This window comes from Anopheles coustani, chromosome 3 (assembly GCF_943734705.1).
Source record: "Anopheles coustani chromosome 3, idAnoCousDA_361_x.2, whole genome shotgun sequence".
Lineage (NCBI taxonomy): Eukaryota > Metazoa > Arthropoda > Insecta > Diptera > Culicidae > Anopheles > Anopheles coustani.
In genome coordinates, this window is record NC_071288.1 from 89,264,151 (window position 1) to 89,288,836 (window position 24,686).

Consider the following 24,686-nt stretch of genomic DNA (forward strand, 5'->3'; position numbering starts at 1 on the left):
TCAGGCCATCTTGTTTGGCAGGTGCCATTGCCACTGTGTTCGAAGCCGATGTTCGTTCCGTTGTGATGCGTTCGACGACGGCGAAGAATGAGAACTTGAGCGAAGGGGAACCGGCCGCAAGGGGAAAACGGATGCGAACGGGACGGACTCCGACGGCTTCTGGTCTTTGTGTCGTCGCTCGGATGTGTGGTCCTGCTGCGGCCAGGCATCGATGTTTTATTGCAATCGAAGCAACCACAACAGCAACAGCGCGGGAGCAACCATCACCATCATCACCTCCTCCCTTTCCCGTACCGTCCCGCACCGTCCCCTTACACCAACGCCATCTGTCTTTCACATAAAACGTCAACCGCTGCTACGACTCTCGATGCTTCTACGGAGCTCTCGAGGTGGACAAACAACCGATAGGGACGACGACCACGAAACGACAAAAGGGGGGTTTTCCATTTTCGAGAGGAAAATGATTGATTTTCTTCTGCGGGTTTGACCCGAGCGGTCAGGGAGCCGTCCTGCACGAGGGAAAACTATAAACTGCCGTTGAAAATAATGGCCTAGGAATATACGTGGTGTGAATTAGCTGGCCGGCTCGGGCACGGAAGGCAACCTGAAAACGCAATACCACCTCCCGAACGCCTCCCCCGGAAGAGAAACAAACACCACACCGAAGGACTCACTATTTACGCCCTGAAAGACGACGAATACTCGCCAAGTAGTCGATGAGTGATGAACCTCCGTCACGCCATCATCGTCCGCAAAGGACATACGTACGTATACTACATGCTTACCCACGGCAGAAGAACGACCGGGCCGGGCGTGCCAAGAATGTAAACCTCAAACAACTCATCATCGATACAATGTGGGCAGCAGATAAGAGGAGCGGACCGACCGAACCGCAGATCCCGGGCGTCGTCACGAGACACGGACGGCCATATCGTGACACGAAAGGCTCCAGAGTTTACGTTGTTGGCACGCAATCAACACCTTCTTTTCTTCCCAAACACACGTTGCCAACGGAGTGTGTGTGTATGTGTGGGTCGGAAGAAAACCAATAAAAATCGGCATGAAGTCCTTAGAGCTGTTTGTATTGTCATCAAAATGTTTGGACAGGAGTTTGCCGGTGGCATTAAATCGTCGGGCGCATAATTAACTTTCTTTTTATGTCCATTGATTTGTTAGTCCTTACATTTTTTTTATTTTCACAACGTGTCTAAACCTTTTTGGCAGTCCGTTTTTTAAAGTAAATAAGTTTGGTAAAAAAGTAGCTTCCTAACAAAGATTGTAGAAGAATTTATTTGATGAAAAGTTGAACAGTTTCCATGAGAATTGATCTGATTGAATACATAACTTCGACTTCTAATAAGTTTAAGTTCTCTTTTGCATTATTTTCGTACCATATCTGGGTGTAATATTGTTTCCCAACAGTTGAATTTATTATATGATGATAATACGACTCCTTTCCAATTCATGCACACCTTATTTAAATCTTATAACAAATTTGTCAAAACGGAATTCTTTTAACAAAAATTGTAGACAAAATATTTCGATAACATTTTTCATCTACATATTTCTGTGTCGATTGTAGACTCTCCGATATGTCCGTCTAGATTGTATACTTAATATTGATGTCTGATAAGGTTATGTTTTCGTTTGCATTATCTAAGTGACATGTTAAGTTTTTCAGTTCATTCCCAAACTCAGAAATTGTTTTACGATTTCAGAAGTAGAGTTGAATATTTAATTCGGGCATTTGAAGGAACCCGCTTTCATATAAAAATTTTCTAACAATAAGTAAAACAAATGCAATTCAAGAAGCGTATAATATTAAGGCTAATATAACTAATCTTATGGCCATTAATATGGCTACTAACTTCGTCGATGTAACGACACCGAAAAACAGATAAAACACCAGCGAAAGGTACCAAATTAGCCACTGCTTCCAACCCGTCTTGCCGAAATGTATTTCCAGCTCCTTTAAGTAATAAATTACCCTTCCTTAATGACAGCGTTTGTGCTCAATCGGTCAAACGCTGTTAAATCCCTTCTTTATGTTCTCGAAGCGTTTCTATGCCAAAACACGAAACGATTTCGAAGCGCGAGGAGGGGAAGGCAAAGTGAAACAAATCCCACTTTGGCTTCGGTGTTGGGTGCAGGTGCAATGCATTTTTCAACTCACACCTACTTTTGCGCACCCCTCGCCGCTGCCACCTCCCTTTCTCCAAGCTTTCCCTGCCCTAATCGGAATGGACCGTGGACGGTGCAAATATGCAAATTGCAGTTGTGGCTCACCGGTGCAACAGGTCACTCGTTAGCGTTAACCTTTTCGATGCTTTCTGGCACACCAATACACACACACTCACACATATGTATGCATTCACTCAACATTACGGTTGGGCCAAAGTGGGCGAAAACTGGGCGGACAAACTTTTTTCAAACTCCTGTGTGCTCATTTTCACCAACTATTTGTTTGGATGGCGATCGAAAGGGCAGTTGTCGAAGTTTGGTATCGTAGTTTTTTTTTATGGTAAAGCAAGGTTCGACTGACCGGTGCTCATATTGATAAATAAATCATTAAACGGCACGATTATTATGATGTCCTGTCCGACGCTTGGAGGTAATTATGGACACCATTTAAGGCACTGTCCTCTAAATAAAGTTGTCTCACAGCGTGACACTAATTCTGCGTTGGCAGCCGATGATAAAGTGTAGGTGTGGACAGTTTTTTAACACTTTTAATATGTTTAAAATTAAAGCCGGTTCGTCGCTTACTACCGAGCATAAGTCTTTGTTTATTTTCATGTGTCGAGTGTTACTTTGAGGTATTTTATGTTATTTATTTTCTTAGCAAACTCATAAAAACTGTGTGCTTATGGCCTCAAATTGTGATCTTGTAACACGATATAAAATAAAATAAAAATGAAATAAAGTACACAATGTGACGACAGGTTACCTTAAAAGGGACATTTTCATTAAGGAGCGCATGAAACTTCCCGGCCGTGTCAAGCACACTCTCCCGTACGGTTCCGCGTTAAAGCCACCAATCATCATCATCAGCATCACCATCATCGCATCGTGTGCGACCTGTTCACCATAAACGCGCATAGTTTTGCAGGGTAATTAACCATGTTACGATGCGTGTCGGGAGCGCGATGAATCCCTGCACCATAAAACCCACCGTGCCGGGAAACTCCTGTGCTGGTGAGACTGCAAAATTTTTTTGTACCGACACTTGCGACCCCTCTTGCCTTCCGTGACTAAGCCTTTCGGCACGGGGCCACACCGAATTCCGGACGTTCCTTGGTCCTTCGGTCGAGCGTGAAAGAATTCCACGCAGGAGGGTTTCGGGAAACCTGCTGGAGTAGAAGAAAGGAGGAGGAGGAGGAAACAAATCAACATGTACAGCCTCATTCACGGCCAGATTCACCGGAGTGAAGGACAGCGGAGAGGGGGGGAAGTCCTTCCAACTCCCGGAGGAACCTTTCAGACCAACTGATCTCCCCCGGTCGGTCGTCCCTGGAGAGCCGTCTCTTGTGTTTCGAGCGGGATTCAGCCGTTGGCGCACAGATAACATTCAAATACGACGCATCTGTCATCATTTAAACGACACCAAACAAACACTCGCCCGCTTACGTCCGACGCTAAAGCCAAGGGAATGATTGATCCTTGGTACACGATGGTACCGGCGTGCGCGCCTCGGCCCGATAAAGCAGCTTCCCCTTATCAGGCAGACCAGCAGACCGGTCCTGCCCGAGGAGTGCGTTGAAAAATGGCAACTTTAATCGCTTTTTTCACTACCCTCAGCCCTGAAGGGCGCTGAGGGGTTGGTTGCTGCCGGGTTCGCGTCTATCCTTCGGGCGCACCAAAGGATCAAGGGAGAGATTCGTAGTAACCGATGCGTGGATAACTTTTTACCGACGTCAACAACAGCAATCGAAGTAGGCCACACACGCTCCGGGGCATGGGAAGTGCATGCGTTCGTCTCGTTGCCGCACACAGTGCGTACCAAAAATGTAGCGACGGGGAAGTTATGGATTTGAAATGAGTTTTAGTAAACGTCTTGTTTCATTGGAATAATATAAGATGTGGATATTGTTGCGACTGTTGTTTTCTTAAATAATTGTTATTTACATTTATTCCATTTTGATAGATCATAGCTTCTAGCTCATTTAAGCTATGAGTTCAACTCTGTTTTTTTTACTTTTTCGGTTCGATTGTTCACTTTGGTTACTTTACAGTGAATTTAATAATTATACCATATGTAAAGACTTTACTAGAGGATTATAAGACATGATGATACAGTAAATCATACAAAACTGTCAATGCAAATAAATAAAACAGAATAGTCGTGGATGTAATTGGCATGAAGTAAAGTTTTTAAAAATTGAAAATAAGGGAATACTTAATAGAAACAGATGAAAAACCAACAAATATTGTACAAAAGTTCATTCAACGAATGAAATACTTCAAAAATAGATGTATAACTGAGTTTTTCTGGTCAATTTTGTTATTATGGACTATTGAATTTACCATTAAATAGTTTTAAGATAACTAAAACCCTCTTACTTAAATTTAATGTTGGAGTTAACAGTTACAAAAATGGCTTAAATGTCTCAGATTGACATATCATTAAACTTAGCTGATGTATTATGTTCGTCTCTCACTGTAGAACGTCAAGAAGACCCGGACTAAACGTTTAAAGGGACACAATTGCTCTGGCCGGTCTTATCGGGATCGAACAAAAACTGCAGCCAACCAAATGTAAGCCCCTCCAAACCAAACCGGCGAAGGGAGCGTCGGCGATAACAGCGAGCAACGGGGACGCATCGGAGAAAGGGAAGAGACATGTTTTTCCGCCGTTCCGCACCACACGCGGGAAAAATGGTAAATCTGTTTTCGACCTGCGTCCCGCTCGATAAACCCGAACCGAAACCCTGCGGAGGGTTGATCCCTTGCGCCCTAGAAAAGTGAACCCCCATTCCGGGCCCTTTCCGGGAAAACGGTGTGTTCCCTCACCCTCGCGCGCACGAAAAACGACAGAAGCGATCGTTTGAAAAATGTTTCATCTTCCGCATGAGATCTCCCACCGGGCGAAGGAGGGGGAAAAAACACCCCTCGGGGGTGAACCGCCCGGAGTTTGGCCTCTTCCTGATTCGATTATTCTACCAGAAATTGCGGAAAAATTAGCGGCTGATTTAGTTTTAGTTTAGTCGTCCTTCGTCCGCATCCCGGGGAATAAACGGATGGGTTCAGCTTCGAGAGGACAAGGAGGAGGCAGGTCATCAAACGGGAGGAGGGAAAATCTGTTCCACTGGTTGGCCGGGGATGTTTTGTTGCGTTTTTCGAATTTATTATTATTATGATTAGTTCCATCGTTCCATTCCGGCAGGTTATATTAAGGACAGGATTGGTCGTGCGAAAGTGGTTAAAACATATCGTAATTGATAATGTTTACGTGTCCGCTCGCCAAACGAGCCCTAATTTGAATAATGAGGACTTGAGGAAGGTTCGACCAGCCCCGTTCCCCTTTGCTTGTGCCCTCCCTCTTCGGTGGCTTTTTGAAATGTCGGCACCATCGGTGCTAATTAACTCCCGACATGCAAAGTGTGCGCCGCATGCACCTCGGGAGAACTCAGGCCTAAGAAACCTCGAATCAAAGGAGATATTAATAAAAAAAAAAAACACGATGGAGTGCAACATGTATGAAGACATAACCTCACCGAACCGTATTCGGGTTGCTTCACGCACCGATGTTCACACGTGATCATTGGAACGTCCGAACATTACTTCACGCCGCACGGACACATGTTTGGCTTCCTTTGCGCGCATCTTCCCTGCCTTTCCTTCAACTTCCACTTGGGATTTCCATCGTATCGAGAGTATTCAAATGTCCTCCGATCAACATGATTCATTAATTAAGCCATGCAAGGTGAGAAACTTGTGAGAACGAAGGCTGGAACCTGGTGAGAAGCACTCAAAAAAATATACCCTCAAATGGATTCTAATCGACCGCCGGCAGCAGATATGAAGCAATTCAACTGAAATGACTTCATTTCTTCTCTTGTCAAGTTTATCTGACCACCCTCTTTTGGGGGATATGATCCCGGGAGTTTTCACTTGCTGCTGGAAAAACTCATCGAATGAGTTCAGTATTCGTTTTGTGTTCTTCGGACCCTGCCGTTCCCTCTGGGGCGATGCATTGGGACCAAAGTTCGCGCGAATCGACTGCAAACTGGTCAACAAAGTGAGTGAAAATTAAGAAAACTGAAAACTCCATTAACGCTGGTGAGTTTTTCCATCGGTACCACCATTCTGGGGAATTGGCCCCTGGATAGAGCCAGGAAAAAAGAACACAAAACCAAATGGTGTACAAAGTTTACGGCATTAGAAACCCATCAACCGTCTCCTTTCTTTCGTGTTTTGTTACACAAATCGGTTCATTTCGCTTTTGCCATCGTGCGAATAAAAACCACCCGTTTATATTGTTGTTATTATTTTCATTTATTATTTCTCTCTTCCACTTCCACCTAATTGTTTTCCATTTTTTGTTTTTGAAATTCACTTTTTTTTACTTTACTCTCACATTCACACTCTCTATTTCACTTGCTCTCATTCCTTCCCATTACTACTCTGTTTAATTCCTCGCTAACTTTAAGGTGTCCTTAAACAAATAATAACACAATTGGGTTTGCTGCTGCTGCTACTGTTGCCATTCAAGTTGTTCCTTTTTTTTAGTTTGTTCTTCTGTCCTATTGTTTTGTGTGTTTGTTTTTTGTTTAAATCGCTACTCTTTCGTTTCCATTTAACTTTCAGAGACTTTTATTTTTCTTGTGTTTTGTTCCACAACCCCGTTTTTTTATATTTATATATATTTCCTGCACCTACACCACCGATTCGCTAGCGCACAAGGGAATTGTGTTGGATGATTTATTTTTTCCGTACTTCAACCTGATGTTTCTGCTTGGTTTAGATTTGTTTTTGTTTTTTTCCTGTGAAGAGATGCCCATTTTTTTTTGTTTCCTTGTTTTAGCTTCTCCCCATTTAGAGCGCACCCTAAAATAGTTAATTTTACAACTGGCTAAGCACAGAAAGGGATTCCTCTTAAATGATTTTCATGTTTGTGTGTGTGTTTTTTTTCTCCATTCTCGTTTCTTGCTGTTGCTAGCGACTGGTTCGCTGTCACTCTCACCCGTTAATGGGTGGGTTACAAACAATTCTATTAACCTCTGGCTTGCTTACATTCAATAGCGTCCCTTTCCATGGTCATATGTACACCGTCCGTAAGATTACGTTTGTTTTTTAGTTTCATCTCTTTCGCAACCAACCAACCTCCGGTCCTATGTACACTCAAACATACTATAATATTCGTGCGCGTTCATTCTACTGGTCAATACTGGTTGATAGTTGTGTGCCTGGCCCGTTTTGACGCAAGAATCGTGCCTCCCGATAGTCCAGACCGGATTTTGGTGGGTGGTTTTTGTTGGAATAAACTGATAACATCGCCCCCCCTCCCCTCATTTTTTTCGACCAACTCAGCGTAAAGCCCACAACCAGATCAAACAAACAAAAAATGGGAAAACAGTTCCTATTCGGCTACATCGCAAAAATACTCCTATTTAAAATGCAGCACGTACGTCACACGCGTCGCGTTTACTGTCCTTGGTTTGAAAGTGCCTTGGTGATCCGTTTTTCACATGTTGTGGCCACATCCTTTCTACAAACATTCACACCGACATAAACCGTTTGTTTACTTCCTTCGATTTCAATCGATTAACTATTAGATTAATTAATTTACAGACTCTAGAACCAAAAGAGGTATTTCTTACATCGGAAAATGAAAAGTGCCAGAAAAAAAGAAAAATAGGGCACATCCACACTGACGCAGTCCGTTGCGTGTTCACTTCATTCCGGGCACACTCGAGCGCACGGTTGGGTGGATGTGAAATAATTTAATTTACCGTAACTTACTCATAAAACAAAATTACTAATAATAATTAAAAAGAACAACAATATTTCTCTTCTTTCGTGTGGCTTTATCGTTTTTTTTTTCTTTCTTCTTTTTCGATCCCTGCTTCCCGTCTCGGTTGCCGATCGCCTGAACCGTTGAATGTTGGCGCCAGGGCGTGAGTCTTAAAAATAACTAACCCTCCAGTGCATGACGTCATATTCTTCTGTGTGAAATGGATTCCTTAGTGGCCACCCATCCGGGGGTTTGGTGTGGAAAATAGAAAGGCTTTTCTCTGAGTGTCAATTGCGTTCACTAACGATTGTGCTGTTTGAACCTCTGCGGGCTGATTGCTCCGTGTTAATACTGATCGGTTATGCGTTCGTTCGGGAGGCGCATGCACGTGGAAAAACAGAAACAAAACGAACGAAACACATGGGAAACAAATAATACCCTCTGTTTTGGCTATTGTCAAACGATCTGTCGAACGCTCTGGATGCTTTTCCCCGACGGGAAAATGTTGCTGACACTCACTGTGTTTTTGTTGTTGCCTTGTTGGTTTCCGCTTCTTCTCCTTCGAACGATCGTGCAGATCATACACGGCTTACGTCATGTGCGCTCTGGATATTGTCCAATTGTCCATACCGCCCGCCACGGCGGTTTTGATTTATGTGCTCATGTTTTTTTTTCCCCCCCAATGTGTTTTTCGCCCGCCGGGACTAATAATTCGAACGAGTTCGTGTGCGCGTGAAGGAAATTTTTAATACAAATCTGTCAACGTGATCGTGCCGCGGCGCCAATGAAGGCCATTTTGGAGGGCTGGGGGCGGGGAGTGGGGAACAAAAAACCAAACCTTCCTTTCGCTCGAAGTTAGAGTTCTCCAGCAGGGAATCATATTCGTCAATAAAGAACCCAACGAAACCAGAACATAAAATGATGAAAAGGCGCCACTTGTTGTGAGTGAGTGTGTGGATATCCAATTTGGCACGCACTTTGAGGTTGGTGCGTGATCACCGATGTAAACAATTCGGTGTCAACGAAATGTCACGCGCGTTGCAAAACAAAAAAAACGAGTGTCAAACGCGCAATGGCTGCCTTCTGGGAGGCATCAATGAAGAGATGAAATGTTACGATCGTTGGAAGCAGAAGTGGAGAAAAGGAATGCCCAAATATTGCATGCTCTTTGTTCTTCGGAGATTCGGTTACGGAACGATCACGTACTTTGACACTTGAGGTCACTGCTTGAGTTACTTCTCTTGTGGTCTCCTCTTGTAGTCCGCTTGGAGTTGTACTTAAAATAAATAAAACTTCACCCTCTTGCCTGCACTAGATAACAACCGTGATAAGGTGTGCCTCCTCTGGGAGGACTCTTTACATTATTTCCCCTTCCTCCTCCTCCTCCTCCTCTTTCGTCCTTCTTCTTCCTGCTCTTCCTGCGAGTCCCACTTACCACACAAGTCCCTCGTTCTGCATGTTTTGCGACTCGGAGAAATTGCCGGACGTCAGGAACTCGACCGGGCTGCCACCGCCACCAGGCCGCGGCCCTCCGCCCAGCATCCCACCGACCCCGTCCGGTCCCCCGTGGGGTCCCTGCTGCTGCTGTTGCTGGTTGCTTCCCGGTCCGCCCGGTGGTTGCTGCCCCATGAAGCCGCCGGGTCCTCCGCCACCTGGTCCGCCACCGCCTCCACCCGGCCCACCGGGTCCGCCGCCGGGCCCACCCGGTCCCATCATGCCGGGGCCACCGTCCGGGCCCGCCATGCCGAAGTCGCCTACCATTGGGATCGGTCCCGGGTGATCCATGGGTCCTCCTGCATCGGTGAAAAGCCTGACATTAACACCGCACTGTTATTTGCAAACCGAATCGAAATTTGGGCGGGGTGTTGGGGGTGCGGAGGAAGAGTAAGGGAAATGGAACTTACCGGGTCCGCCGAAGGGCATCGGGCCAGCGCCCGGATGGCCGCCGAAGAAGGGCGCATCGTGCGGATGGAACGGAGGGCCACCGTAGCCGAAGTCGAACTTGCCGTCCGTCGCGAAGTACGGGAAGCCGGGCTCGTCGAGGCCGCCGGGCGACAGGTTCATCGGGAAGCCGCGCATCTTCCGTGCCCCGCCGAAGAACGGCCCCCGGCCCATGCTGGTGAGCTGCTTTAGCCGCCGCTCTTTCGAGCGTTTGTTCTGAAACCAAACCTGCCGAGGGCGGGAGGGCGGGCAGAAGAGGGAAGGAGAAATTAAGTTATCGCAAATTGATCGTTAAACGGCGCTCGGCTCTAGCACGCAATTTTCCCAATCTAATAATCCGGACCGTTGTGATAATCGCATTAAATACCGAAGCCAACTTGGACGGAAATTGATCGACCTGACCCGACGTGCGACGTCTCAATATCGTTTGTGGACAGCGCTTAGGAACCATATTTCACTCGCTGTTGAGGCGAACCACTCGCGAAGTTAAATTTATGTAAAGAGGCTTACATTTTGCGTCATAAATTTGTTGCACTGCTCTTGAGAGAAGTTTATGTTACATTCTTAAAGAACATACGGACAGAGAGAGAAATAGAATGCCTGTCTGAAACCTTAACAACAAGCTTAAATCCTTACATTTCTATTATTTAAAAAAAACTGTTTCAAATGTGCACTTTGCAGCAAAAACATTTAACTATATAAAGGGTAATGTTTAGAAGTTCTCTGAAAAACACCACCATATGTAAATACATCAGTTTTTAATGGAAAACGAACTCAAAAGTGAAAGAGGTTTAAAATTAGGAAAATAAATATGTTGTCTCGTGAAAGTATAAACTTGGACTATTTTAAAATTAAGTGTTATATATGAATGTAACGAATTATTATTTTTTTTCGAAATTTAGTGGATAATTGTTTGCTTTATTGAAAAGTAACCAACTGCTTTAAGTTTATCCAAATCTCGTAAGATATGTCAACTGTAACATAAAACATCAATAGTTCAATTGAGTTTTTAATCAAATAAATTCAGAAAACAAGTTCAGAACTAAACCATAAATTAAGTTTTTTTGTAAGAAAATCAAATTCCAAAACGAAAGGAATCAAGAATTGGAAATCTGTCTTACGAATAAAATTCAACTACAAAGTGTTTGATGAAATGAATTGGTGCAAAACAAGTTCGATGGGAAAAAGGTATATTCAACTCATACAAATGGGAACACAAAATATAACAAGCGTCCTAATCGTTCAAATTCTTCTCAGGTGATCTTACTTGCCGCAGTATAGCATGATCAAAAAGCATTTCAATACATTGTTATTCAGCAAAATGAATCTATGTCCGATAACACTAGATTTATGGAAGTTTCTGACGTCAAATTGACTGGTGGATGAAAAAAACGAATTCACTCTAAAGAAAAGTAAATTTTATGCTGAATATTTATGCTGAATGATACAATACCAATCTGCATGCAACATTAAATTATCACTGAACATTTTGCTGAAACTTATAACGGAAATGATAACAATAATTCACAGCTTGTAAAAAAAACCTTAAGGTATTAAATCAGTGAGTGAGTGATTTGAAACTGTAAAACCATAATCCTACAAAGGATTAGAATCTCTGTCACTTTACCTGAAAGGTTTATCAGGTGCAATACCTAAAAAATCATCAAAATATCACATTTGATCATGATTTGTTTCGATATAACTGTAAATATTTTGTAAGAAGATAGAACACAGTGTCGAAAGGTAAATTTAGTAAACTAAATTCAACTAATGGGTGGTATTTTGAGTTCCCGAACATTGTGCATGGCGACAGTACTCCGTGCCGCGTGCACAATTTACCCTTTCACCCGGCGTCCCCCGCCTTTGACGGCGGTCCTTTGTACTTGTATTTCCATATTTTCCGCAAACGACCTTCCCACCCGGCTCGGGACCGGGTACATTATCACGTCGTGACCGCGCGGGGTAAACCACTGGCCGCTTCACCAGCCACCTCGGCGATCGTGGAGGATCCCGGTTCGGTATTCGAACGAGAGGATTAGCGCGGGTTGCTTGTCAAGCAGAGAATAAAATTTACATAACAAAAAACCGTGGGTACGAGAGTCACGCGCGCGCGAGGGAAGGGAACTGGAACTAATTTTTAACGACTCCTTTTTCCGCCCGCCCGAATAATTCGGCTGGAAGAACGCACGGGCCGCGCGTGTGTGTGTGTGTGAACGATGCCGCCGGGAGGATCGCCGGGTGACCAAAGCGATCGTTTTCGTTCGTTTAGAACGGCATTTAGCCATATCGCGCGGCGCACTAAATGTCCATGGGCTGACCGATCAATAAAAAGTCTCAAAGAGTCAATAAAAATCGGGAAAATGCCTGCACGCCGTAAAGAACGCCGACCGGGGGGACAGAGCGCAACCGCTTGGCATAAACTGCCCCGGTGTCGGTGTGTGTCATCTCCGAGAAGGCACATGAGGTATGCCTCGTGTAAAGCTTCGGATAAATGTAGAAACCATCGCATGAGTTTAGTATGATAAATATAATTTGAAATCATGACAAAAAACCAATGTCACTAAGCAATGCATTTACAAACCAGATCGAGTCAACATTCAAGACTCATTTGTTTCTGCTTTTAATATTCGGCTTTTAATGGCTTTTTAATGCCAGCTATTGTCAATTATCAAACGCTTCATGAAACTTAAAGCAGAGCTTCCATGGTAACCTTAAATGTCATTTCCATGGTAACCTTAAATGTTTCATTAGCGCAACTCTCCTAAACGCTTTAAAACCCAGGTTGGTTTGATAGCTCGAATGGTCAATCCACCCGAATAAATTCATTTGTAGGTCTCGTAAAAATCAACTGTATTGTTGTTGTGTTGCGCTTTATCAACAATATTCTGTCTTATCCGATTAAAATTGATTGTATTCTAGAAAGTTTGATATCAATTAGGCGTTTAATATCATTCGTGCCGAGTGAAAAACCATCGCTCATATACCATTTTGGACGAGAAAAGCAATGTTTTTATTTCTGGTTGCGGTTAATATTCGTTTGATATGAAACCACCTGGGAGATAATATTGCTCAATATGAAAGCATTTATTAAAATTATTTTAAAGTATTCCAAACAAATCTTTGCAACTGAAAACGATTGTTTACAATGATTTCCAAAGAAACACGTTTCCACAAAATAGAGAAAACCTTCCTACATAAATTATTATCGAATTCGCCTAAAGCGACGTGAACATTGCTCAGAATCCATATATTGAGGTTTGTCCCACATCGACCCCACTGTGCACTGCACAGTGTCGTAAAGCGTCGCGCGGTGGACATCCGAAACGAAACGATCCACTCCGTAATTTTCTGACGAACCTCTCCGCCCCCCACCCAACAAAGGCACCCACTTTTCCCACTGGTTCCACCCTTGGCCACCTTTTTTCCCATTCGGCGTGTAGAAGTAGCGTGAATAAAATCAATGAAATGATGACTCTTCGCCCAGTGGGAGTTGGGAGTCCGCGGACACCGCCACCCGAGCCGGGCAGGAAACGGGAGGGAGGGGTTGGAGGGAGGCCTGGGGGACATGTTTAACGACGCGTTTTTATCCGCCGGCAAAGGCTGCGGCATTTTTCAGACAACACCACTAAAAACCCCCTTTGGGCCTTTGGCCGTGGTGTGTTTCTTCCTACCGATGCTGCTCCCGATGCTGCTGTTGTCGATTATTATTAACATCATCGAAAACATAAGCACCCTGGAGGGAAATTGGACGTTTTCGTTACGGACTGGCCCCGGTGCGGTGCCTGGTGTTGGACATCACCCGAACGGTTTGGCGCTTTACCGCTTTCTTTCGGTCTCCAGACGGAATGAAACTGAAAGAGCGAGAGAGAGGGAAAGAGAACTCCCGCCGGAACTCTTTCATATTTCGAAAGCACCTTCCGAGATGAGTGTAGAAGAATTTTTATTTACGACCCAACTCGCTGAAAGTCGTCAGCGTCCGCGGCGGGTTCTAAACGCCAGTCCAGCATTTCCTCAACAAGCAGTTTGGCGAAAAAAGAAAAAATAAACCGAACACTTTTTAATCGTTTTCGGCGATGATTTTCATTTTCTCGTTTTTAAAAGGTTTGCGGTTTTCCGGAGACTTTGCTTCGGTGAGAAAGATTTTAAGAATAAAAAAAAACACCACCCTTCCCGCACTAAAAACCGCGGCTCCAAGAATGCCCTTAAAATTGGGGAAGGATCGAATGTTTAGTTGCTAAACGGTTCCGAGTCTCCCGATAGTGTGACTAATCGGCACCGAATGTTTCGAAAAACGGCAAAAACGATGTATAATTTTGAGAAAAACTACCACCCCATTATAAACCTGCGTCGCTGATTGAAGATTTACGATCGTCGACCAAAACTGCTGGCAAAACTTTGACGGATGCGAACTTCGAGTGGCCAAATTGGCTCCTCGATCGTTTTGGCAAAAATCATAACGTGGTTTTTTTTTAAGAAGGTTTTAAAACGTCGTCATTACGAGTATGATTTATTCTCATGTTTAATGTGAAAGTTTTTCCTAGAAATTTTTTCGAAACATTCCTAACACCAATCGCTTATATTCGAAACTGAATCGTATTTTTGTTGAACGCTTCTGTAGAGTTCCTTAGAAGTTTTACCGATTGCAAAGCTTATGCCTTGATTTGTCTGATTTCCTTCAATAATATCATCATTTACCAACTTTAATGTCAAATATCTTAACTCTTTAAATGATGCTTCTAATGTTAAAACTCTCAAACGTTTTAAGTTTTAAGCAAGTCAGTTAAGACTTTTGCTGATTTGGTACAACTTTTCTGCTTTTTAACAGGTTTTTTTTCATGTCAGTAAATCTGTTAACCTTCACACTTTAGAAAACACATAATGTTACACATTGTACTCGCAATTTATCTCCCGTGCTGGGCACTAAAAAAACATTCATTGTGCACTAAAAAACAGCACGCCCCGGCCACCATCGACTTAACCGGTATGCCGTAAAAAGATCAAAGCCCTGCGGGACACATATATGAACACACACACACACACACAGTCAACTCATCCCAATTGGACACGGTACCGGACGCCGGACGACAGTCGGAGGCGCTGCGAGCACATTCGTTCGATCGTTTGTTTCGTCGAATCACACGATGTTTGACATCGCAACGTCTGGTAGGACAATGATCGGCCCTCCGGTGGGACACATTGGGGATGTGACCTCCCACTCGCTCCACCAGCCCTTGCCCGGGGGATAAACAGGGAGCCAAACAGCAACAGCAACAGCCACTGGTGGCCAAAAACATGGAACCACTGCTGTGTTCCGATGCTGAAGACCGCTTCGAGATGTACGAGACGAGCTGTTTGTTGTCTCGAATCCGCCAAAGAAGTACTGGATGAGCGATGGAGAAGAGCGGTGAACTTGGTGAGGGTCGCAGGACGCCAGAAGATGAATCGCTGGACGTTCGAAAACGGAACACAAATCGTCCCGTCATCGCGAGGTACGGTCTGCCTCCGGGAACCCTGGAGCACAACGACACAAAACAGTAAAACAGCTCTCGGACGAAACCTCCCGAACCGAAACATCGATCGAAGCAAAAGGTGCGAATGGCCGACATAGTGCCGGGAGTTACAAACATCGAGCACAGAGTTTGCTGAATTGCGCCGGTGGCCTCTTTTCCAATCTCGGGAGGGGGTCCAGTGGGTTAGTTTTTTGTTGTTGTTGTGTGTATCGCCCCGCTAGAATTGGTTACGCCGCAAGAGTCCCTAGTTCCACAGCGAGGCGCACAGGGAGCGAATGGGAGAAATGGCTAGAGGCTAAAGCAGTCCAGAGTCTGGTAGCAGAGTAAAGTCATGACTCCGTTGGTACTAACATCTGGACCCGAAGGAAAACCCACCGTCATGACCCAGCACTGCTACAGTTTTCGTAGACCGTAAGAAGCGGTACACGAACTCCCTCTACATGCGCCTTGCGAGGTCCGAGCGAACTCCTCCGATCGGATTGGATATCCGGCGAGCTTCTTAACCTCGCGTCCGGGACGCGGGATCCCAAACCCCGTCGCCATCGTGAGGTTGCAGAAACCGCGCATGATACATTCGACCGTTTGCCTGCTACCTCCTGAGGGTAGGCCTCACCCCCTCCTGGACGACGTTATCGAACGATCGATGTTACGCTTCGGACCCGGGGCTTCGCGCGCCTATACCTCATATATCTGGCCGGCGGGATCTCGGCTGCGTCGTCAGCAGTCGCACTCGCCTTCAAGCATCATGAGTTTCAACACCTTTCAATCGAATGATTGTGATTGCCTTCCAAACACTCGCTGCGCTTGCCAGAGAATGTGGATGGGAAGTCAAGAAACACAAACGACGACGCAAATATACCGATCGGTTCTGTTGATCGGTTCTGTAATGTCAAAGCAACAGCATTCGGAACAACAACAGTGGAATTAGTCTCCCGTGGAGCTTCTCTCGCTCGCGGGAAAAAGTCCGCTAATGATCTGTAAGTGGTGATGGCAAATTTCTGACACTCTCGAGAGTCCCGCGAACCCTTCAAGCGTGGGAGCCTTTCCGGGAATGGTGCAAAAAGCCGTCGCCAATTGAACTTCCTGTTCCAAACTGGCTTGAAAGTTCAGCTACTCTTCAATTAATCGCAAGGTACAAAAAGGTGTAATTAGAGAAGAGAAGGTTTCACCATTATCACACGACTTCCATCAACTGTTTTGTTGCGTACAGCGGCATGTGAATTATTATCACCAATCAATCCTCTACACGCTGAATGCTAATGGAGACATTTAAGCCCGCACTCCCGCCGGGCAATATCCGGGAGTTATGGAAGTGAGCACAAGCCTAAGACGCACCTGATTTACATCTAATTGTGCACCCGTATCCATTAGGCCACTTTTGACGTCTATTGCACCGAAAATGACAGGCACATTGTGGTTTTGCATCCTTTATTTTCCCCCCCTTTGCGGGCTAATGGCTACTAATGACTTTAATGCGATGTGTTATGAACGTTTGAAAACCGCCATAATTGTGTAAAAGATGCAAAACTATCGCGCGCTAATGTGCGAAGCGACACGATAATCAATTCAAGGGGGAAAATTTATGGGTAAGAAAGATGAACTAAGTAACGAAAAACCGGAAAATCGTTACTTTCACTGCAGCATGTTTTACATGGGGAGTAAATTTTCTTTTCAACTTATTTGTCGATCGTTTATTATGTGAGATTTTCTTAATAGATTCGGTGCATTTGAATACTGGTCACTTATTACCTTTTTTTATACGTTTTGTTTTTTACTTTTACACTGTAGATTCAATCAATAGACATGTCTGATTTCTTTGAATCAAATTTTGATAAATTATATCAATCTACAGGTTTATATGGAATAACATAGATTTGCCTTTTGTTTTGTTTCAATGTTCGATTCGAGAATAAGAAATTAAAATTATTTGTTTGACTTTACTTATCTAAGCTCTCAAATATTGGGAAGTATTTTAAAACCTAGTGCAAGCAAAAACATCCAAATAGTAAAGAACTGAAAACAGAGGGGTTTGATACGCTAAATTGTATCAATCTACAGGATAATATGGAATAATATAGATTAGACTTTTGTTTTGTTTCAATGTTTGATGAGAATAAGAAATCAAAATTATGTGTTTGACTGGACTGGTGAATCACTCAAATATTGGGAAGTATTTTAAAACCTAGTCCAAACAAAAACATCAAAATAGTAAAGAACTGAAAACAGATGGGTTTGATACTTTTTGAAAAACAACACCGTAAACTATCATATTAAAAAAAACCCTCTTAAACAGACAACACACATCTCCACAATGTTTGACCCTCGTTACGTTTCGCTGCGATACTTGTGCAGAAAAGATTTCCCTCGCGAGGCTGGCTAGCGTTCGCTAATTAATTGGAACCAAAAGAACGAAACGAAAAGAAACAGAACCCCGTTCCCGCAGGAGTTTGTTTTCTTTCCATTCCCATCACAAACATACGACGACGGCGTCGGTCTGTGCGCGGAAAAAGGAGTATACCGGAGAGGAAAATCCCACCGAACAACGGTAAGAGAACGAACAAAAAAAAAAAATGGAGCATAAACCGTTCCGCAACCTTCCCGGCGGCAAGCGCGAGATCGAACCGTACCGATCCCGAGAGCCTTCGAGGGCAGGTTCGAAGGTGCGCTCGAAGGCATAAATTCGAAAATCGACCAACCTCAACCGAACCCACAACAACTGCCGGTTCGCCGGAAAGGATCGCGGATCCGCGGGGAAGTATGAGAAAAAGTTACACCATGCCAGCCCACATTGACCCCGGGTGCTAACCTTTTTCGGTGCAGTTTCACGGCGAAGTTTAATTCTTGCCTTTCCCCCGAGCCCTTTTTCCCTGCCGGCGCTTTCTAACTGCGAAAAACGGCGATCGCCCGTGGGCTCGAACCGATCACCCCTTCGGACCATAAAATGCGCCCTAAAGAAGTGAAGAGTCCCGGGGAACGGAGTCCACCGTTTCATTCACGTTCGCCTCCCTTTCGGTTCTCCATCTCGTTCGGCAGGGAAAAGCGAACTGCACGGAATTACCACCACCGAACGGTTCTTCAGCTGCGAAAGTGTACTTTTATAGCTTTTCCGCAGCTACCAGCAGCTTTCATTCACCTTTCCCTTTGGGCGCGAGTCCGAGATTTTTCCAGCCGGAGAAAACCCTCGGTCGGTGTCCCAGTGCCCTCGGTTCACCTTGATCTGCCACCGGCGTAGGTTTTTTTTTTTGCAAAAACCGGACCCAATCGCGAACTTTTGCGAGAAGAAATGAAAATCGCCAACCGCCACCTTTTCGCAACCTTCCCGACGACGACGACGGGCGGAGGGAAGAATTATTGCCCTCAAAATCCTTGACATATTTTAGCGTCGGCAGATGGTGGAGAGGGGTGGGCGGAATTTGTGCATGTCTAATGATGATTTAAAGCCCATCTCATCTTCTTGGCGTAAAACAAAAAACTTCCCGGAACCCGCTGGAGGACTATGATGGGTTTCGGAGGGAACAACAATAACTCTGGTTGAACAAAAAAAAGTCATCCAACCAAAATATGCAACGGGAGGGGGAAAGAGACAGCTCTACGATCCTTTTCTTCTCGTTCTCCCACCCTTTCCACTACAAGTGTAAAACTCACATTATTTTGACAGCCTATAATAACGATCAATAAATTATGTGTCGTTCTCTAGGAGTAACCTTGCGCGTCAGGATCGGCAGTAGCTCCGTGGGTTTCCTTCGGCTCCGTCAGTTGTCGCCGTTGTTGATGTGTTTCTTTATTATCTCACGCCCTGCTTGCTTGCCTCCCTCCCGGACCTACGGCATCGGCTCAAAGCGTCGCACAGTTTATCTAATCAAAATCATGTTAAAACCCCACCAGAAAGAGAGACCGCCTTGGCCACTTTCAATTTCACAGTTCGCTGCCGCACGAAGAGATGAGTGGGAATTTAAATATAAATACGCACTCGGCACAAACAACGGTGTCGGTGCGTTACGCTGGTGCACCTTTCCGACGACCGATGCGACCGGTGGGTTTTTTTTGGGCCATGCAACACATCTTCCCCACACACACACAGACACAAAAGGAGACCTGGTCCCGAGGAAGCAAAAAACCCTCTAGAAACAGTGACATGTGTCGGACACGCCCTTCACGGAACGAAACCCAGCAGGATATCGCGTCATCGAGTGGCTTATCCCCGCACGGTTCCTATTTGTCTATCCCGTTTAACCCCTTTTATTTATTTCCCTTATGTGTTTTTTTTTTCGTTTCGTTTCGTTTGGTCCGCTGCCGAAGGGCGAAGGAATCCCCCCGGACGGCTCCGGGAAACGGCGATCGTTTGTAACACCTGTCAAAAACGTTAACTACGGACCGACGCTGACGTGCGCGGAAACCACGCGTGAGGCCGTCACATTTCCCACATCGTGTTCGGCTTGCCAAACTCCCCGTGTCCATCCCGCGGGATGTCCCAGATTCGGCTTATCTGCCTCAGACACACCAACACCAGTATTGGGTGTGTGTGTGGCGCGCATTCCTGATGTCAAAATTTATGACAACAAATCTGCGCCGTACGCGGTCTCAAAAGGACCGCAAGAACAAAATGTGAGTTTTATTAAGAAAAAAGGCACACCAATATACCAAATGCCTAACGAGAAGGTCACCACTATTGGCGAGGAGCAACGACAACAAACGACCCAACAAAGTGATGCGTTACATAGTTTCCGCCAGTGATGTATGGTTTTGCTAGTTTGTAGCGGTTTTTTTTACGTGCAAAGTGAAATATGTTACAACAATTTGTGGAAACTTTCACAGCCATAAATTGTTGAGTCAACCACAGGTTTTGCCTTATTTTTTGCGACTGCAGAGTTGAATATTTCAAACGTGGTAGGCTTCTTATACGTTTGCATCAATTACAAAAGGTTAATGTAAAAACCGTTGTGTGAAGTTGAACTGATCGATTTTGACATTTAGTTTTTACCTTACTTTTCCACTTTTTATGTGCAGCTAGTTTAAGATTTATTTTATTCTCTTCGTTCCTTAGCTTTGGTGTTAATGCTTTGATTTGATTCAAATAAGTTGAAAAAGAAGACTTAGACTTATAAAGCACATTTAATTTGCTATTTTTGGTAATTAATTATCTTATTCACAACGGGTTCAGATGGCTCTTACTTTTCCATCAGGATTATTTTAATTTCAATCACTAACTCTCAAAGAATAGACCTACTTATGATTTTACTTTTTCAATTGAGGTTTTAGACCGATGGAATAGAGAACTTGATGGTTTTATTTAAATCATTCTTGTTGTTGAACGAAGTTTACATCTTATTACTCCTTCAAAGTAAGATTGTGTTGACAGTATTGACGTATTGTCTTATATTTTATCATTTTAAGACAACAACATTTTGCTTTTGTATTAAAGTAATGTGTAAAATCCGATACAACATAAAATAAATTTACCATTTCTGAGACGCGTAATCGGCTCTTACTAGACATTTATAAAATTAAACAAAATGAAGCCATATGAAGTTGTGAAGATATATCGAGCTTTTCCTTTGAAAACAAACTTGAAAACAAAGGAAAAATTGTGTACCTGTATTACAATTTAAGAAAAAAATCATTTTACTCCTTTGTTTTCAAACACTACGAGGTACGGTGTTCCTTTCGACAAGCAGGGACATTAAAGCTCAGTCAAAACGTGCACCCGTCGACGAATGAAAACGTTAAGTAAAGATCCAAATACATTGATTTGATTGATTGAAGCTGGGACAACAGGGGCTGACTGCCCAAAAACGAACCAGCATCGAGTACGAAACTTGCAAAGAGCGAAAAAAGAAAAGCGTTGCTTACATAAAAGTGGAACAAACATCAGGTCACAGTGAGTGTACGACGATGGGTTGAATGAAAAATTGCTCACTCCTCGTCTCCACTCGTCGCTTTTTCTTCTGCCCGGCTTCGTTTTTACGACAAACAAAGAGTGGGCAAGAAGAAGAAGGAAAAAAAGCGGAGCCAAACCCACGATTATGATGTAAACATCTTCCATCCCGCAGCGAACTTTCCGATGGAAAGCGTGGAAGCTGCCGCCATTGCAGCGTGGAGCAACTTCTATATAATTATATCCTTCCGTGCAATCGGGGACTGCTGCTGCTGCTCCTGCTGCTGCTGCTGATGATGATGCTGCTGTTGCCCTGATGCTTCTCGCTGCGCCGCGAATCGAAGACAAGACCGGCAAGACACTCACGAACGGAGGGCGTGAACGTTGCAGGACCTGAATTGCAGCGGGCCAAAGAGGGAAAAAATGGAAAACACCACCACCCCGGGAAACAGCACAACAACAAGACAGCGAACCACGAGCGATGGCATCGCGAAACACGTTCTTCACCAACCCACCCGAGGATGCGTTGCTGCGCGCGCTTTTCTTGCTTTTCCACCTCCGAGCAACGTCCCGGTTTGGGGCGGGGAGGTTCGTCGTTTTCGACAAACTTCTTCTCCCTTTCCGGTTTTGTTTTCTTCCAGCGTATTTTTCTGTTTTCGCCTGCTTTCAATTCTATTTTATTCCCAATTTTATCCCCGCTGCCATCGGGATCCCGCATGCCCTTGAGGGCCACCTGAGCCACCGAGCGGAAGAGTGGAGAGCCAAAACCACCGTGTCCTTCATCCTCTTGCGCCGTGGGGTGGAAAACCGCCCGGCGGCAAAACTGCTTCCCCTGCTTCAGTTCAGTTTTCCTTTCCGCGCCAGATGCAACCCGGGTCTGTCTGTTCGCCTCATCGGATCGGGAAATAAATAAGATGAAAAAAGTCCTCCCGGCGAGCGAAAAATCCCTCCTCCCACGGGGGATGGGACGAACCCGCCTGCACCCGAACGGGGGGGGGTGGATCTGAGGTGCTGGGGAAAGCTCGATAGAAGTGCATTGGAGCGTGAAATTATATACGATAAGATTCTGCCCTAAACGTTTGGGGAGATGGGAAAGAAGTGCAAGGAAAAAAAGGGGAAAGAAAACGATATCGAAAAACGTGAAAATAATCGCAAGCAATCGGAAAGAATCAACGAAAGGATAGAAGAACCAACCAACAAAGGAATATAGAGAAGGCTTAAAAAAGAACTGCAAAAACAAGGTATTGCGAACGCGGAGAGGTGTTCATGTACGAACACAACGAAGAAAGAGAAGAGATAAAGTTTAAGAAAGGAGAGCAATAAGAAAAAAAGCTGATACAAAAGCTGAGACACGAAACACGATACATCAACAGAAACGCCAGAATCGCAATGAATGAACCGATGGGCAGCACACGAGTTTGTGCACACACGTACAAAATGGTGCCCTTCTGCAGTTCGCGGTTGATACAGTGGAGGAAATCAAAAAGAAAAACAAAAACAGCAAACCCGAAGAAAAAGAACCCCCAAATACAACCACCAATCGAAGCGGATGCAGTTCGGGGCAGGGAAAAACTTCACAATCGTGACTCCATGGTTGGATATAAAAAGAAAAAAGTGAAGTTATCGAAAAATAAAGCCAACACTCACGATTTGCTCACCACATTGAATGAAAACTGGTCGTGCAAGTTGTCTTCAGTTGCAAACGGTTCGAAAAAACACTTGGGAAATGTGTTTTCTCTTCGCACACATGTTTGGTTTCGAGCCTGGCGAAGCGCAAACAAACGTTCTCGTGGTGAAGCGATGGAACTCCCTGCAATGGGTGGGTGTTCGGGTCGTAAATTTCCCATTACATGACAGTTGTAAAAGTACACCTTAACATGTCCTTTGCGCACGGTCCAGTGGTGACAGTTTCGGTTCCTCGCAAGTCCTGGAAGATCAGGTTCAACCTGAAGAGTTGGTGTCCAAAAAACGCGCTTCTGAGGATGCGGCAAAAGTAGTTCTGCTACCGACTCCTTAGAAGCTGCCCAACCTTCTGCCACTTCAAAAAGAAATGCCACCGACGCCGACAGATAGACGGGAGATCCTCAACCTAACGGTTTCGGTGCCTGCGGTGACGGGAAGAGACCTCTAAGAGCCGGTGAAAATGACACTCGAGCTTCAGTAACCAAGTGCTACCTCTTTTTACCCCCGACCCAACTCTCTACCCGACTCCGGAGCGATGAAGGATCACGTTACGGTGACACTTTTGACACCCGGCCCGGGGAATAAGTCCGGGTCGCGCGAAGGAGGTGTGCCGGTTCCCGAGTATCCCTCGCTGGTCGTGTGTCACACCCGAAACGTGGCAAGTGATTTGTCATCGCTGCCACCGTACCTCGGGTTCCTTCTCTCCACCTTCTTTCTGCCTCTTTTCGCTTCGTCGACCTTTCGGACGCCGCCCGGGGAATGCACGCTGCGAGGGGCACGGTCGGCCTCTCGGTGTGGCTCTCGATTATAGAGACATTTGTCACCGGCAAAAGCTGCGGGATCGGCCGTGAGCCACCGAAACAATGCGAGGTCCAATGAAGATCCTAATCGATCCGGCGCGATACACATTCCGGTGAAAAGGGATTGCGTGGGCTTTGGAAGGTGCGCACCTTTCCTCTTCCGGTTTAAGCCGATTGGCTTAAATAAACTTAATTAAGCGATCACGTCGATCGAACCGGTGGCATGTTGTGAAACCAAATGTATACAACGAATGATAATATTGACACAACAGACTGAGACTAAAGTTATAGCCAAAGTCTATTGAATATGGCTGACGGAGGTCTTGCGCCTTTAAAAATAATCTATCTGGTTAAAACTATGTTTAGTATTCTGTTTCTATCCTATTTTTATTATTCTGTGTTTCATATCTTCTGACTTCTTCAGTCAAATTTTTCAAAGCAAATATAATAACCTTCATGAAGACTTCAATTATCAGTAACGTAATTGAACCATGAAAATATAAAAACTCATAACCTTGTTGATCGAGAATTGAGGCAGTACCTCTTGAATATGGAATCCGATATCTAATCCCTCGATATGGCTTAATATGCTTGTTCGAAAATTGAAATAGAACTGAGATAGCAAATACATATATTGTGTTCTAATATGTTTCTAGAAATGATCTCTAAGATTTTACTTTCTTCTTAGGCTAAACTCATGTGATTTTGGAAATTTCTCATCTTCTTTTATTCAGTATTCTTCAAGTATTTATGATTTCTTTTTTTTCAACTGACATAAGCCAATTCTCCGTAAATGATTCATTCGGCAGTTACCAAAACCAAAACGCCACATTCTGACACGCTCCTATTTAATTCTTGGTCGCGAGACAACCGTCGCAGATTGTTGCGATCGCTGACAACGCGATCGGAACGCGGAGTCCCAA

The 24,686-nt window shown here is 44.6% G+C and overlaps 1 protein-coding gene across 1 annotated transcript in view; it reads right to left on the reverse strand.

Annotated features, from left to right (window-relative positions):
* Positions 1 to 9,356: 9,356 nt before the first annotated feature.
* The window catches only part of LOC131259005 (LIM/homeobox protein Lhx5), a 38,140-nt gene continuing 22,810 nt past the window's right edge, over positions 9,357 to 24,686 (reverse strand). The window contains exons 5-6 of the mRNA XM_058260412.1: positions 9,859 to 10,123; positions 9,357 to 9,747 (exon numbers count right to left, since the gene is read on the reverse strand). Coding sequence (XP_058116395.1) covers positions 9,386 to 9,747; positions 9,859 to 10,123 — 627 coding nt within the window. The 3' untranslated portion in view covers positions 9,357 to 9,385. The remainder of the gene's footprint in view (positions 9,748 to 9,858; positions 10,124 to 24,686) is intronic.